Genomic DNA, 13,681 nt, shown 5'->3' with positions numbered 1-13,681 from the left:
ACGGTTTAGACTTGCATTGCACTTCCAGGATTGGTAGTGAAGTGACCATTTTTCATTGGTTATTGCCATTTGCATCTATTTTTTAGAGAAATGTCTATGGGCATCCATTGCTCCTGAGGTGAGTTTTCTAGCCTTTTTTCCATCATGGTTATTGGACTAGGACCCTCAAGACCTGTATGCCCTTTCCCATCATTTGCAGGTACTGATCCCTCTGGGAGGAATGCTGCCCCCCACTCAGCTCCTCCCAGGACCAGCACCTTGTCCTTCAGGTACTGGTACCAGCTTTTTTTTTTTTAATGAAAAAAAGTGTCTATTTAGAATTAGCCAGCTGGACTCAGTTTAGATGATCCCAATTTTGTTGGCAACATCCAATGTATCATAATCAGGAGCCAGTGGAACATATGCCTTCTTCTGTCTGTCAGGCCTGATTAGGATATTGACCTTGGCGGCATCAGTGTCACAGCTTCACAGCTTGTTTGATCTGGTGCTTACTGGCTTTGACATGCACAATGAACACGAGTGTGTTGCTGTCCTCGATCTTTTTCATGGCTGACTCTGTGGTCGGGGGAACTTGATGATGGCATAGCGGTCAAGCTTGTTTCTCCTGGGGGCACTCTGCTGAGGGTATCTGGGCTGCCTCCGGAGCCGCAGTGTCTTGGGACGGTGGCAGGTGGGTGACATTTGTATCTTCTTTTTGTGGCTGTGGATGCCTTTCAGCATGGCCTTCTTAGCCATGCTTTTGCTTTGGCTTCAGCTTTGGGAGGGGCAGGGGCTTCCTTCTTTGCCTTCAGTGTCATCTAGTAAAAGGGATGGGTACCAGCTTAAATGTCACTTCAGAGAAATCTCTTGAACATTCTATCTAAAGCCATATCCCCTTTTATCTCCTGTCAACATGACTTATTTCTATGAAACCTGATCCCAACCTGTTAGGCTACAGCCACTGCCTGCGGGTCCACTGCACCTCAGGCACTTGGCGCAGCAGCTGGCTCGGGGCCTGGACCCAAGGGGGTGTGGGCAGCACGATGCGACCCACACTGGAATGTGGCCTCCATAGGCTCTGAGTCACAGGAAAGGCCGCAGGAGCCTTCTGGCTTTGCCCTCCACACACTAATTCCTGAGTCAAGTACTATTAGGGGACGTCAAGCAGGAGAAATGAGGAAGTGCTGTCCCTTGGTGTCCACCCAGCAGAAGCAGAAGGCTGTGGTCACCCTTGCTCTTCCCCACATGCTGGGTAGCAAAACTGCTCAGTAGATCCTTCAAGATCTGCAGCGTCCTCCAGATCCTGGGGATGACTTGGGCTCCATCAGTCTCCTCGGCGCCGAGGATATCAGCAGAGTACCTTTCAGGAGTTGTTACAGGACAAAAATGAACTTTGCGTGCCACAGGATGCTAGAAAATAACAGGTTTATTTCAAAAAATGTCAAAGGCTAATGCCACTGTGGTTCAACCAGGGGTGGTAACCCCAAAGTCTCAGAGAATTAGAGAAGCCTCAGCAAACGCAGGTGACAATGAATAGCTTCTCCCAGTTTATAGCAGTGCACAGCAGGACCAGATTGGGGGACAAAAGGGAGAAACAGGGCAGACGCTCTCCAGTGGGGGCGGCTCAGAGCCCTAGGCCCCAAGTGGGATTCCTCACTACCTGCCCTCCTATACTTCTCTTGCCTTCCCTGAGCCTGGGTTCTGGCTGGGCATGGACTCCCAGCACCTTGGCACAGCCACGCATGACTTGGCACCTCCCTCGGCTGCCAGCTCCACCTAGCTAGGGTTGGAGAATGGATTTGTTCTTCCTGCCTGTCAGCAAGCACCAGGAGGTGAAACACAGGGCAAGGAGGATTGTTTCCCTGAAAATATGATGGCAGTGAGTGATGGAGCAGCTGCCCCACCTCTGAAAGGCAAGGGCCGGGCAGTCACCCAGGGTGGCACTGCGAGGGAAAAGAAGAGTATTTCACCTGAGACAGATTCGGTGCCAGCAGCACAAGAGGCCAGGCCGCAGGACCAGCTTACAAAGGGGATGAGGGGAGGATGAAGATACCTCTAGTCTGCACTCAGGGAGCTGTCACCTAACGTCACTGCTGCCAGTCAGTCCACCTTTGGGGTTGTCATCAACAGGACAATTGAAGCTCTGCAGTAAATCAGTTCCACATGGATCTCTCTGATTAACTTCTGTCAGAAAGAGGAACAGGCTACTCCTGAGGGCACGCATGCCACCACTGCTCTTCCTGGATGCCCCGCGGCCCTTCTGGGGCCTCTAAAGCCCTGTCAGCAGCCAAGAGCCCAGGGGAGGCCAGGCCGGAGTTCCTGTTAGAGCAGAGGACCCTCAGGCGTCAGGCAGAGCCCGTCCTTTCCTTCCCCTGCTCTCTGCAGTGAACCAGCCCCCCCACACACACACACACTTTATTAATGGAGCACAGAGCTTTCACAGCCCTTGACACACAGCAGGTGACATGAGTGACGCTGTCACACTTGGCTCCCTGTCCAAGCCTCCCCAACATAAGGCTGTTGGCCATGCCCAAGATGAGGGCAATCAGGCATAGAGGACATAACAAGGCCTCAAATCACAGCTCTCATGCTTCCTGTCACCTATTCCAAGGGCCCAGGACACTTTGGAAATAGTTGAGGCCATGAGGGATAGACCTAGTATCAAATGTGTGACCGCAGTGATCAAAGGAGGTCCTGCTCTACCTGTCTCACCAGAAAGTGATAGCTGAGGACATGGAGTCCTGGGACCTCACAAACCCCGCCGGCATCCCCTGCTGTGGACACCATCTCTGCAGTCTGCTGGGCTCTGCAGTGGGGAGAGGGGGCCAGCTCAGTGCCTCCCTCAGGCATGCGTACTCATCTCCCGCTGGAAGCCCAACCCCTGTCTGAGGCCTGAGCAGTGCCTGGCTCCCCACAGAACCCTGTGGGCTGAACTTCAGGACAGGGACTCAGGGCCCAAGGGGCTCCAGGGGCACACAGAGGACAGGTACCAAGGAAGAGAGAGCCACCTTCCAGGTATAAAAGTGTGGCCTTTGTCTTGAGGCAGCCCCCAGGGCTCGGCCTGTGCACCCCAGTGGTCTCCAAGGAGCTAGTTAAATGTTCATTGAAGTGGCTGCAGAAGCTGAGTAGACAGGATTCCTCAGCTGCTTCCAAGAATCTAGCTTTCTGTTCGAGTCCCAGATCTGGAGGAGCCAGTCACTTTGTAAACAGGTACTTGAGCTCGCTGGTGGAGAGGGCAGGAGAAGATGGGGAGGAGGGGAAACAGAGAAGTTCCCTTCACACTCAGCCTCAGCACGGCAGCAGCACGAACCAGTCTTAGCACCCGAGCATTCTTCTTGGAGAGGGGTGAGGACCAAGGCCAAGCAGCTGCTACCTGCACCCAGGAAAGAGGCCCAGATCAGAGAAAGGGCCAACGGGCACAGCAGAAGGGCCAGTGGAGCCTTTCTCCTCTCTTGCAAGCAGGTCAGGCAAGACCTGCAAAAGCTCAAAACTGCCCATCCTTGCTGCGGCCAGCAGATGGGTTCCAAGGGTCCAAGAGCAGCCAGGGGAATGGGCAGCCTGGTTCCTCCCCTCAGCCCACAGTCCCCACGGCCTCACCTGTGCCCAGGGACTGGCCCAGCCCAATCCAAGGAGCACAGCTGCTGTTCCAGACGGGAGATGCGAAATGCCAGATAGGACGAGGACATGACCAAGAAGCAGATCCTGGAGAAACAGGCACAAGAAGTTGAATCTCTCTTCTAGAAAAAGTGTTCTAGTGGGGCATGATGGTGCATGCCTAGAACCCCAGCACTTGGGAGGCTGAGGCAGGAGGACTGCTGTCAGCCTAGGTTATATAGCGAGTTCAAGGCCAGCCTGAACTACATAGCAAGAAACTATCTCAGAGAGAGAGAGAGAGAGACAGAGACAGAGACAGAGAGAGAAAGGGGGATTTTTGGAGGTTAGCCAGAATCATGAGTGGGGACTACGCTACTCCTGCAATTAGGGAGAGTTAAAGAAGCCTTTGCCTTGCAGCCCTGTGCAGCCCTGACACCTTTCTTCCCACTGGCCACTGGCCACACTTCGGTCCTAAGACTTATCCCCATTTGAGTGTCCTCTCAGCCCAGGAGGAATCTGTATTTTGGCCTCTGAGTGAGCTCCGGCCAGCTATTTCAAGCTGTCGTCCCACCCTCGCTCTGCCCAGCCACTTGGTCCCTCCACCTCTTTTGGCAGGGATCATGATGTCTCTCAAGTGGTGGCCTCCTTGCCCCACAAGGGCCAGAGCAGACAGTCACTCTTCCAGCAGCCCCAGGGAAATGACTGGGGGGGGGGGGCTGGCTGTGCAGGTGACCTCCCACTGTGCTTATTGCACTGCTGTCCCTAGACAGGCTGTGGACGGGCCAGGGTTCCAGCCTCTGCTCTTGCAGTGGCCACCAAGGCAGTGGGCTTTCCCAGCCATCTGATGGCCCTCTCATCTGTCAGCTCTTATCTCCCCAATCCCAAGCAATAGCTTTTCCTTTTCTCAATTCCACATCCCACCCTCTGCACGCCATAGCCTAAAGTCTAAATGCCAGGGTTCTGAAAATCTGAAGATGACAGGACGAGCCCTATGGCCTTCACACAGCACCCAAGCACCCAGCGTCGGCTCCCAGCCTAACTGGCTGCAGAGCACGGCCTCTGCACCCTGCACACACCTTGAGCCCCCACAGGTCTCCCTTCCTCCCCATGACAGTCACCTACAGCATGAAGATGACCTTGAGGAGATGGGAATCCCACAGTGGCAGCTCCAGATCTCCTGCTGGCTCCTCCTCCTGCTTGTGGGTCTCACAGGCAGCATTCTCTGCAAAGCCATGATAGTCAGTAAGCATGGATTTGGAAAGAGAAAGCCACAGCTCTCAGATGTCCTGCTGGCTGTGGACACCCTTCTCAAACACCTTAGAGAAAAACTGGCCCCTGGGAGACAAGCCCCCAACTCACCAGGCCCTGGAGGCTTCCCAGAGGGGAAGAGGCTGTCTGTGGAGTCCAACGATTCCTGAGGGACGCAGGGGATATTGTCTGAGAGCAACAATGACCTGGAGGAAGGGCATATTTTTCTCCACTTCATCTCAGGAATGAGGACTTCCTGCAGAAGAGATACGAGAAGTTATATCGTTGTGGCCCCTGGGAGCTCAGTTACCCTAAAGGGTTTACACCAGGTGTTCAAGTCTTTCTCTGGATATTACCAAAACACATGCCTACTCAGTCAAGGAAGCAGATACAGGGTGTGGACAACTACCATATCAACAATCAAACCTCCTATCTGCTCCTTCACGGTGGCACCAACCCCCCTGCCAAGAACAAAGTCCTCGAACATCAATGATGCAGAATTATGGTGGCATCTTAGATGATCCAGGTACCTGCTCAGGCCCAAGTCCAGGAAGAACCAGCACAGCATGCCTCACATGGCACACAGCTTGGCCCCTTCTGATCTGGGCTCAAAGACCTTGTGTTGGGGACTCAGGGTCCCTATCAGCAAAAGTGGGAACATCACCTTCCAGTGACATTATGCATCTACACACTTGGCTAAACACCTAATAGCTTCTGAGGACACTGAAATCTCCCCAGGCAAAGCTAAAGTCTATCTGTGCCACATGATGGCCCTGGGCACTCTCCTCCAGGGGCGTATCTGTCTCCCCAAGGCCCTTCTGGCCCTGCCAAAGGGACACGATGGATCCCTGGCCTGGGTGCACACGTGGGTAGCACCCAACTGGCCAGCATTCTGGGTCTGGGGCTCTGTCCTGCTCAGAGTCAGCCAGTTTTCCCAGGACCTAAATGGCTCTGCATGGTAGGAGGCCCCAGGGGACAGCATGGCCACTAGCCCTTGAGCCAACTGCTATGGTTCTGCAGCTTGTACCCCCAACCCCACAGAGACCTAAACCTCAATCGGATGCCTTCAGGCCAGAAGCACCCCCCCACCCCAGCCCTCTCTCACCAGAGACTTGCACTCAGGTTCCTCTGGGAAGTTCCTCACACTCAGGCTCTTGTTGCTGGAAGGCTGAGGAGGAAGGGGGATGGGCAGGATCAGATAGAGGAGGCCTTGACATTCTCTAGAACTTGACCTCTAAATATGCTGCTTTGGGTCAGAGGAAACCTGGTACCCAGAGTTTGTAGGGGGCCCCTGAACTGATACTGGAACAGAAAAGCAAATCCCAGGCAACTTACCCTTCTACACATCTGTCCCTGTCCTTCCCCTTCCTCACCAGTTACCAGAGAATGTCACAGGACATATAGTGGTGCAGCAGCAGTGTCATAGGACATACTGGGGTGCAGCCACATGCTCCTGTCTTCGTGGGCTTAAGGAAGCACCTGGGAGGGCTGGTATACACTTGGGGACACACTGGACCCAATGGCCTCTGAGGTTCTCACAGCCACAGTCCAAGCACAACCTCAGGCATGTGGAGAGAGCACAAATGCCCCCACCCCTCACCCTGCTCCTGCTCCCTATCCACTAATGCCACCTTCCCCTCACAGTGGGTCCCAGCACCAGGAGCTGAGCCCCTTACCTGCAGGTGGGTGCAGACCCTCCTCAGCACATCATACACACTGTCCCGGGAGAGCAGAGACACAAAGATGTACTAGGACACAGAAAGAAAGCAGAGGAGCAGGTGAGACAAGCTGCAGGCTGTGCCAGAACATGGCAACACCAGCAGGACAGCCAGCAAGACTGCCACCTTGGAGGTCTCCTGAACTATCCACTGTAGAGACCAGGGAGCAGGCTGGAGGGAGGTGTGGGGAGTCCAACAAGACTGTACTGTCCCCTAGACTTACTGACCTTCTGGCTGGTGTTGGTGGTGATGGCCAGGCCGTTGGGGAGGAGCCGTGCCATCTTGTGTTTCTTTACCATTTGCACAGATACCACAGGAATGACCACCTAGGAGGGGGATATGGGCCCTTTGTTCCCACACAAGGTCCAGCCAGAGCTGTGTCAAGCCTGCGCAGATACTCTGGGAAGCCCAGGCTGTGCTGGGGAACACAAGACCCCTCCACCTTCTCACCCAGGCACCCCTCAGTGTCGCCACCACCCTCCCCCTGGTTCAGTGGCACACAGGACTCGGGACTCACCAAGGAGTGATCCCCGTTAGCCAGGAGACCAGATGGTCACTCTAAATCTCACAGTCTAGTCATGGAGACCCTGAGCTAGCCCTTGGACCCACTAATGCCACCTCCCCAGAAGTGACACCCTTCTCTGATTCTGAGATACCCAGATATTTCTTTTTGGGGGAAGGGACGGAACTGGGGATTGAACTCAGGCCCTTGCGCTTGCCAGGGAAGCGCTTATTCCACTGAGCCATCTACCCAGCCCCTACCCAGACATTTCTGAAATACCCAGAGCAAAGTAACTTGGCTGTGAATTATTGAGCCAGATGTAAGGTCAATACCAGATCCCTTGAAGCTGCCCTCCCACTGGTGAGAGGTTTCACCATGTGCCCAGCTTGCACAGCAACAGGCAAGACTACAGCTATGGCCACAGCGCAGGAAGCCATCCTTCCCTGGGCTGGGGCTGAAGCCACCATGGACCCCGGCAGCCCTCACCACTCTTGACTTACCTTGATGTCCTTGCCAAAGAGGCTGGCGTGGAAGCAGAGCCAGTTGGGGGAGATGTAGAGACGGCCCTGGACAAGGAGGTCCCTCTGGAGGGCACAGGAGCACACTGGGAAGTCACAGGCAGAAGACTGCCGTGAGCAGGGTCTGCCCAAGAGCTGCACAGCGGGGCCTGCACACTCCCAGGTCTGACATGCAGCCTCAGCACCCACTCTCCTCAGACCCCTGGCCACCATCCTTGGTCCCTGAGTCTTTCTCCTGACAATCCTCTCTGCCCTCCTCCTCCCGCCATAAGCCCCAGAGCCCAGCCAACCCAACCTGGGTTTTCATGCTGGCAGGCAGACCCCTCGCCTTGCCCCGCCCTGCACACAGGCCCTTGATCATCATCCAAATGCCCCCACATGCTCAGGGAGAAGACAGAGCAGCAGAGATTAGTCACTGAAGGGAACAGAAGTGAAAGAAGATCTGAAAGCCCCAAGAAAATCTTCATAGGTTCAACTTCACATTTCAGAACAGCTTAGTCCTCTACAAAGCCCACTCGTGTGCAGCCAGAGAACTGCCAGATACAGGAGTATCTAAGTGGTGCCAGGGGCCCCAAGGTAGAAGATCTGGGCACCTGCCAGCTTCTCCAAAGAGACAGCTTACCTTTGAGCACCATCTCCTCCACGGGGATGTCCTTAAAGAGCTTGTGGTATTGCTGGTTGTATTTACTTAGTAGTGTCTGCAAACACATGGCTGGGTCTGAGAGGCCGGGGCGGTCACCAAAAGGCCTGCTCCAGCTACCAGGAAAGAATGCCCCTGCCCAACCCACCCCTTCCTGGGCTACGTGGGGAGCAGCCAGTAAACAGCGGGTAGCTGTGGAGGCTGAATTTCAAGCACAACTTGTCTCCTGGTAACACTGGGTCCCCAGGGGGACACAGCACTCCCACCTAGACAGCGACACCCGCTTAGGTCTCCTGATGGGCCAGGGAGCCAGTACAGATGTAGGCAGCCGGCCGCTCCCTGGTCAGCGCCAAAGGCAGCCACACACTCACCCCTTCTCGGCCATCCTTCTTTATCTCTGTGCCCTTCAAGCCTTCTGGCCAGTGCAGACTGCAAGGAGACATTCCAGTCCAGGACAAGCCAACCTCAAGTCCCACCCTTGATCCTCAGGCTGTGCTGCTACCCTGGCCTTGAGCCAGAAGGCTGAAGACCAGGACCCTTCTGTAGGGGACCTGGCAAGATGCCAAGTTCAGCAGGCGCACAGCATAGCCTGAGCTTTGAGAGGGGTGCTGAGAGTACCCCCTTTCCAGAGAGCAGCCTCCCTCCACTCATCTCCCAGATGCTGCCCCTAGGCCCACATGGCCTTTCCCTCCCATCGCGCCAAGCAGGTAACACAGTCATGGGGACCAGCCTGGGCAGGGAATGACTGGAGGCAGTGGACTCACGGCTCTGGGCCACGGGCCATGATCCCAGCAGTCCTGCCCTCGCAGCTACAGCCACAGCCACAACCACAGCCGCTTTGTGTGGCCTGGGGCTCTGCAGTGAAGATCTCAGAACGACTCACCTGACTCAAGAGACCAGGCTGGGGGACAGGGGGTGGTGCCCACGACGCACAAACCTTGGCCTTGGCCAGGTTGGCCAGAGGACAGGTGGGCAGGGAGGAGGCTGGTAACCTGAGAAGCTTGGGCTCTGCTAGGTTCCAACCCGCAGGGACAGGGCACAGGGGTGGGAGGAAGAGGCCCAGGAGCTCATGTCTTGCCTAGTAGACTTGCCAAGGGATCATGACTCCACTTTAGGTCCCCCTGAAAGTCACCTCTAAGGACTTCCCACCCAAATCTATATTGATCCCTGCATAGAAGGGGCCTCACCTGCAGTCCGGGTGCTCTTGGGCCCGGTCTTTGTTTTCTGTGTAGGACCCAGGGCTCTTCAGAGCAGCCGTCTTTCCGTTCATTTGTTGGTTGCTAGGGAGAAATAGGCCCCACTTCAGGAGGTGGGCTTTGATGGAGACATCTTTCCCTACCAGCACCACGTAGCCCAGGGCAGCTGTGCCTGTCCCCACCCAAGCCTGGTCCCAGCAGGCAACTTTGACAGAGTGGGACATCTCACTGGCATCTCTTTAGGAACCTAAGATTCACACCAAATGCCTAGACCAGAAGTAAAACCAACCTCCACCTCATTGTGAATGCCAGGAAACCACTAAGACAGGCACAGTTGGGCCTGCAGCCTGGCCCTAAGCAGGCACACGGGAAGGGGCCCTCTGAGGTTCTCTCCTGGCCAGAACGCAAGACTTCCTGAAGTGCCTGGGCATTGTTACTATAAACTGGTAGGTGCTGGGAAGCCAGCTCACCACGGGAAGCCTTATCACAGACAAGGAACTGATACAGCAGTGGACTTCAGTCAGCCCACAGGTGAAAGGGGCCGGAAGAGGTGGGACTGCCCCGGACCAGGAACTGGCCTCAGCCACCTTCGAGATGAGCAGGACACTCAGCCATGACAGCCAGACCATTTCTAAATGCCTAGGAAGGAGATACTCTCCCTGGGTAGATAGGGCCCCCCAGTGGCCTCCATTCTTGCCTCTGCCAACAGGTCCAAAGCATAGCACCCCCATTCCTGTCCCCTCTAGGCTTTGCATCGGTAGAGCCTGAGGTATCAAACCAGCCCAGGCAGAGGGTCTTGGGGGCTGACCAGGGAACATGGAGTGGCCAAAGAGCAGGGCCCAGGCAGAGCAGGGTGGGGGATATAGATTAGGTCACCATGTCCTGTGCTGTGGTCCCTCTGCTAATAAGGAGTGGGAATCTGAAACCAAAAGTCCCAAATGCTTAGTCACATTTTGCTCTGAGGCTGGAGCATGTCTCAGTTCTCTGCTCCAAGTCCAGTGTTACTGACTCAGCCCAAGATCTGCCAGCACCCACAGAGAAAGCTTGGTCTCACTCTGTCCCAGCAGACACACCTCTGGAAACCAAGGACCAGCCAGGCAAAGGCAATGCCCAGTGTCAACCGCGCCCACACAATCAGCCCAGGCGCTGACATGCGTAGTCCTGAGATGACAATTCATTCACCAATAAACAGATCACATAAATGATGGCAGTCGAGACTGCAGCTCCTGAGGACACCAGTGTCTTACTACAATGGTGCAACACCATCATCCAACGGCCCATTTCTCAGAACACTTCCCCATCGTTAAGCCACGTGTGACACTATTAATTGAATCTTAGAAAGCAACATAGGACACTATAGTCATCTGACCCTCTTCCAACTTGGTCCCATCATTTTATGTTTCACAGGGGCTTTTCCTTCATTGTTTATGTTCCTCATAAGGAATATGAGAAAGACAAAATATGTATGAGATCAGAAATCTTCCATTCAAACATGCCTTAAAAATCAAAGAGTGGATATGCAAATGTGTAACTCCTAGACATGAACCATGTAGCACATTACCTGTGTAGCCTACCTTGTTGCTAAATGTGATTGCATGAGAAAGTTCCCACATCACTGCACGTTCCAGAAATCACTGCTCAAAAGTGGGTCAAGAATGGCAAGCCCACCAGGCCTGGTGGTACACACCTGTAATCCCAGCACTTGGGAGGCTGAGGCAGGAGGATTGCCAAGAGTGCAAGGCCACCCAGTGCTTCATAGTGAGTTTGAGGGCAGCCTGAACTACATAGCAAGACCCTGTCTCAAAAAAAAACAGATTTCTGAGGCTCTGTAGAGCCCCTTTCGGTTGCTTTCCCGGTGTTTTCCCAGGTGGCCGCTATCAGTGCCCGGTGAGGCCTCTGATCCCCACATCAGAGACCCACTCTGCATGTTCGCCTTTTTTCCCCCTTGGCCAATTTGGTGAAATGTGTTGTCTTTCTGCCTGCTGGTAGGCTGGACTTTTCCCAGATATATATGAACTATTGGGATCTCATTTGTGAGCTAGATATCATGCCCTCTTTACTGGTGATAAAATGTGGGGGGCCGATCCAAGATCAAGCTCCCCTGCACGAACACACCGTGCCACCCAGCGAGTGCAGCTGCTCAAACTCCCGGGAACTGGGCCCTGTTTAAAGGGAGCAGCAGATGCCTGGCTGTGGGGCCTCTCTTTGGCAGCTGCTCGCTTGCTTTCACTTTGCAATTTCTCTGGACTCTGTTCTTTTATTTCTATATGTGATCAAGGGTTCAGACTCGGGAATGAGTCAAGTTTGGTTGTCACCCTGCAGATGGGCCAATAGGACTAAGACAGTTGTTTCAGTGAATGAAAATAAACAGGAGTAATGTGACAGGCAAAGGTCCAGGGGCAGAGTGAACATCCAACACAGAGCGTGACCCCTTCCCCTCCCCTCCCCTCCCTCCCTCCCTGACCTAGAGGGCGGTGGGGTTCCAAGAGCAAGACCTCAGCCTGATGCCCACCCCCGCAGCCTCTGTCCACCTCCAGCCCCCTCCCCAGCTGCTCATAGCGACAACGGTCATAAGCCACACCTCCTACCCATCATCTGATCCCCACGTTCACACTGCAGAGTTAATGTCAGGGTTCAGGGGCCCAAAATTTGTATTTTTTCAATCAAAGTCACAAAAATAGGTCCTGTCATGAGGAGGTTGGGGCAGGGATCGGCAGGATCTCCCACATTTAAGGTGCACTGAGGCCTGGAGCTCCGCTCCACTGCCCCATCCAACAGCACGGCAGGGGCTGCCTCCTCCCAGCCCCTGTCTTCTCCTCCAGGCTTTCTACAAATCCTGTCACACCAGGAAAATGCGGTGGGGACAGACAACCTGCCCAGGGAGGGGCACGCTGAGGGGGCATAAGTAAGGGACCGTGAGACGCAAGCGTACCCCCTGACGAGGCCCCCGCAAGGATCCTCATGTGCGCACTTGGCCCTTCCTGTCACTCTAGGCTCAAATGTCCTGTGGACATCTCTGAACCTACCCTCACCTGGACACCGGGTCCCCTCCTGAGCTCAGCACATGGTCTCGTCATAGCCGTCAAAACGAACCCCGTGCCACCCTTAACCTGCTTCCCTCTGAGCACCCAGCACCATGGGAGGCTGGCCCCCTCCCCAACTCCATCACTAGCTGGAGTCCCCAGCTTGTCGTTATCCCATCTCTTATGGCCCAGAGGGGCCTGCCTCTGCTTAACCTGAACACTGTTTCTTTCTCTCTTCCTGCTGTACCAGCACGGACCAGCCACCCTTTTCTTCCTGGCACCGGGGACAGCATCCTGACACCAGCCTCTCTGTTCCAGGGCCCACATCTGCTCCTGTCACTGGCCCCTGATGCCCCCACAGTCTCCATCACCCTCAACTGGCCTCCCTGGCTTCCTGTTTCTCCGCAGCTTGGCTGTCTGGCTGCCCTCTTCCCAAGTGCCTCACAAATGACCTCGGGCTCCTCACCACAGCGCCCTCACGTGGCTCCACCTGGGAAGCCAGTCGAAACGTAACCTCTGAAACTTTACCATATCTGTCTTAGACATCTGCCTTCCTGGCCCCTGAGCTCGAGCAGGGGTGGTTTCTAAATCTCTGCATGCCCAGCACACACACAGACAGAAAGTGTTTGCTTAGATGAAGGGAGGAAGGAGAGAGAGAGAAAAACAGCCAATGACACCAAAAGGGGGTAGCGAAGAGCAAGGTAGTGAGAATAAAAAGGCTGGGAATGGTGGTTTGTGCCTGTAATCCCAGCACTCGGGAGGCTGAGGCAGGAGGATCCCCCTATGGGTTCAAGATCAGCCTGGACTACATAGTGAGTTCAAGGCCAGCTTGGACTACATAGCTAGACTCTGTCTGGATCAATCAACAGAGTGAAGGGGCCCAGAGGAGTGACATTTCCTTTCCAGCTGGAAAGGAGGAGATAGACTGGAGCTGGCAGTGCAACCCACAGCTGGCCCCTCCCCCCAGGAGCCTGGCCAGGAAACACAAGGCACTCTGCCTACACCAGCGGGCAGATCAAAGGGGAACTGGGTGGGAGGCAGCGGCACACAGAAAAGGGCCAAGTGGCCAGGACAGGATGGGGTGGATACCTGAGTGGGCACACAGGCTGGGCAGCCACTAGCACCACCCACAGCTGACGTGAGGCAGAAGCCTCAGCCAGGCCAGTGCCTGAGCCACAGGGCCTGTGTGGTCACGGGCAGGGCCCGGTCCATGATGGGTGGTGTGTGGTCCACTGGATACCTCCTGCTGCCAGCCAGGGCACC

At 55.0% G+C, this 13,681-nt stretch overlaps 1 protein-coding gene across 3 annotated transcripts; it reads right to left on the bottom strand.

The window, feature by feature from the left end:
- Nucleotides 1-785: 785 nt before the first annotated feature.
- Nucleotides 786-9,821, bottom strand: Gramd2a (GRAM domain containing 2A). Of its 3 annotated transcripts, XM_023712663.1 has the most exons (12): nt 9,685-9,818; nt 9,387-9,479; nt 8,571-8,628; nt 8,182-8,257; nt 7,542-7,645; nt 6,767-6,865; nt 6,498-6,569; nt 5,927-5,989; nt 4,933-5,077; nt 4,696-4,795; nt 3,577-3,681; nt 786-3,352 (listed from the first exon to the last, which is right to left on the bottom strand). In XM_023712663.1, the coding sequence occupies exons 1-12, from the start codon at nt 9,693-9,695 to the stop codon at nt 3,349-3,351; spliced, it is 930 nt and encodes a 309-aa protein (XP_023568431.1). In that variant the 5' UTR covers nt 9,696-9,818; the 3' UTR covers nt 786-3,348. The 3 variants fall into 3 exon arrangements, with proteins under 3 accessions (XP_023568431.1, XP_023568432.1, XP_004628968.2); XM_023712664.1 differs by lacking the exons at nt 9,387-9,479; nt 9,685-9,818 and adding an exon at nt 8,964-9,066 and having other exon boundaries at nt 787-3,352; XM_004628911.2 differs by lacking the exon at nt 786-3,352 and having other exon boundaries at nt 3,573-3,681; nt 9,685-9,821.
- Nucleotides 9,822-13,681: the final 3,860 nt, after the last annotated feature.

Source organism: Octodon degus, unplaced genomic scaffold, assembly GCF_000260255.1.
Source record: "Octodon degus isolate 3935 unplaced genomic scaffold, OctDeg1.0 scaffold00026, whole genome shotgun sequence".
NCBI classification, from domain to species: Eukaryota; Metazoa; Chordata; class Mammalia; order Rodentia; family Octodontidae; genus Octodon; species Octodon degus.
This window is presented reverse-complemented; position numbering and strand designations above follow the sequence as displayed.

Coding starts and splice junctions, on each gene's coding strand:
- Gramd2a (XM_004628911.2), bottom strand. Junction 5,078..5,926: donor AACCTGAGTGCAAGTCTCTG/GTGAGAGAGGGC, acceptor TCTCTTCTGCAG/GAAGTCCTCATTCCTGAGAT. Junction 4,796..4,932: donor TGGGAAGCCTCCAGGGCCTG/GTGAGTTGGGGG, acceptor ATGGCTTTGCAG/AGAATGCTGCCTGTGAGACC.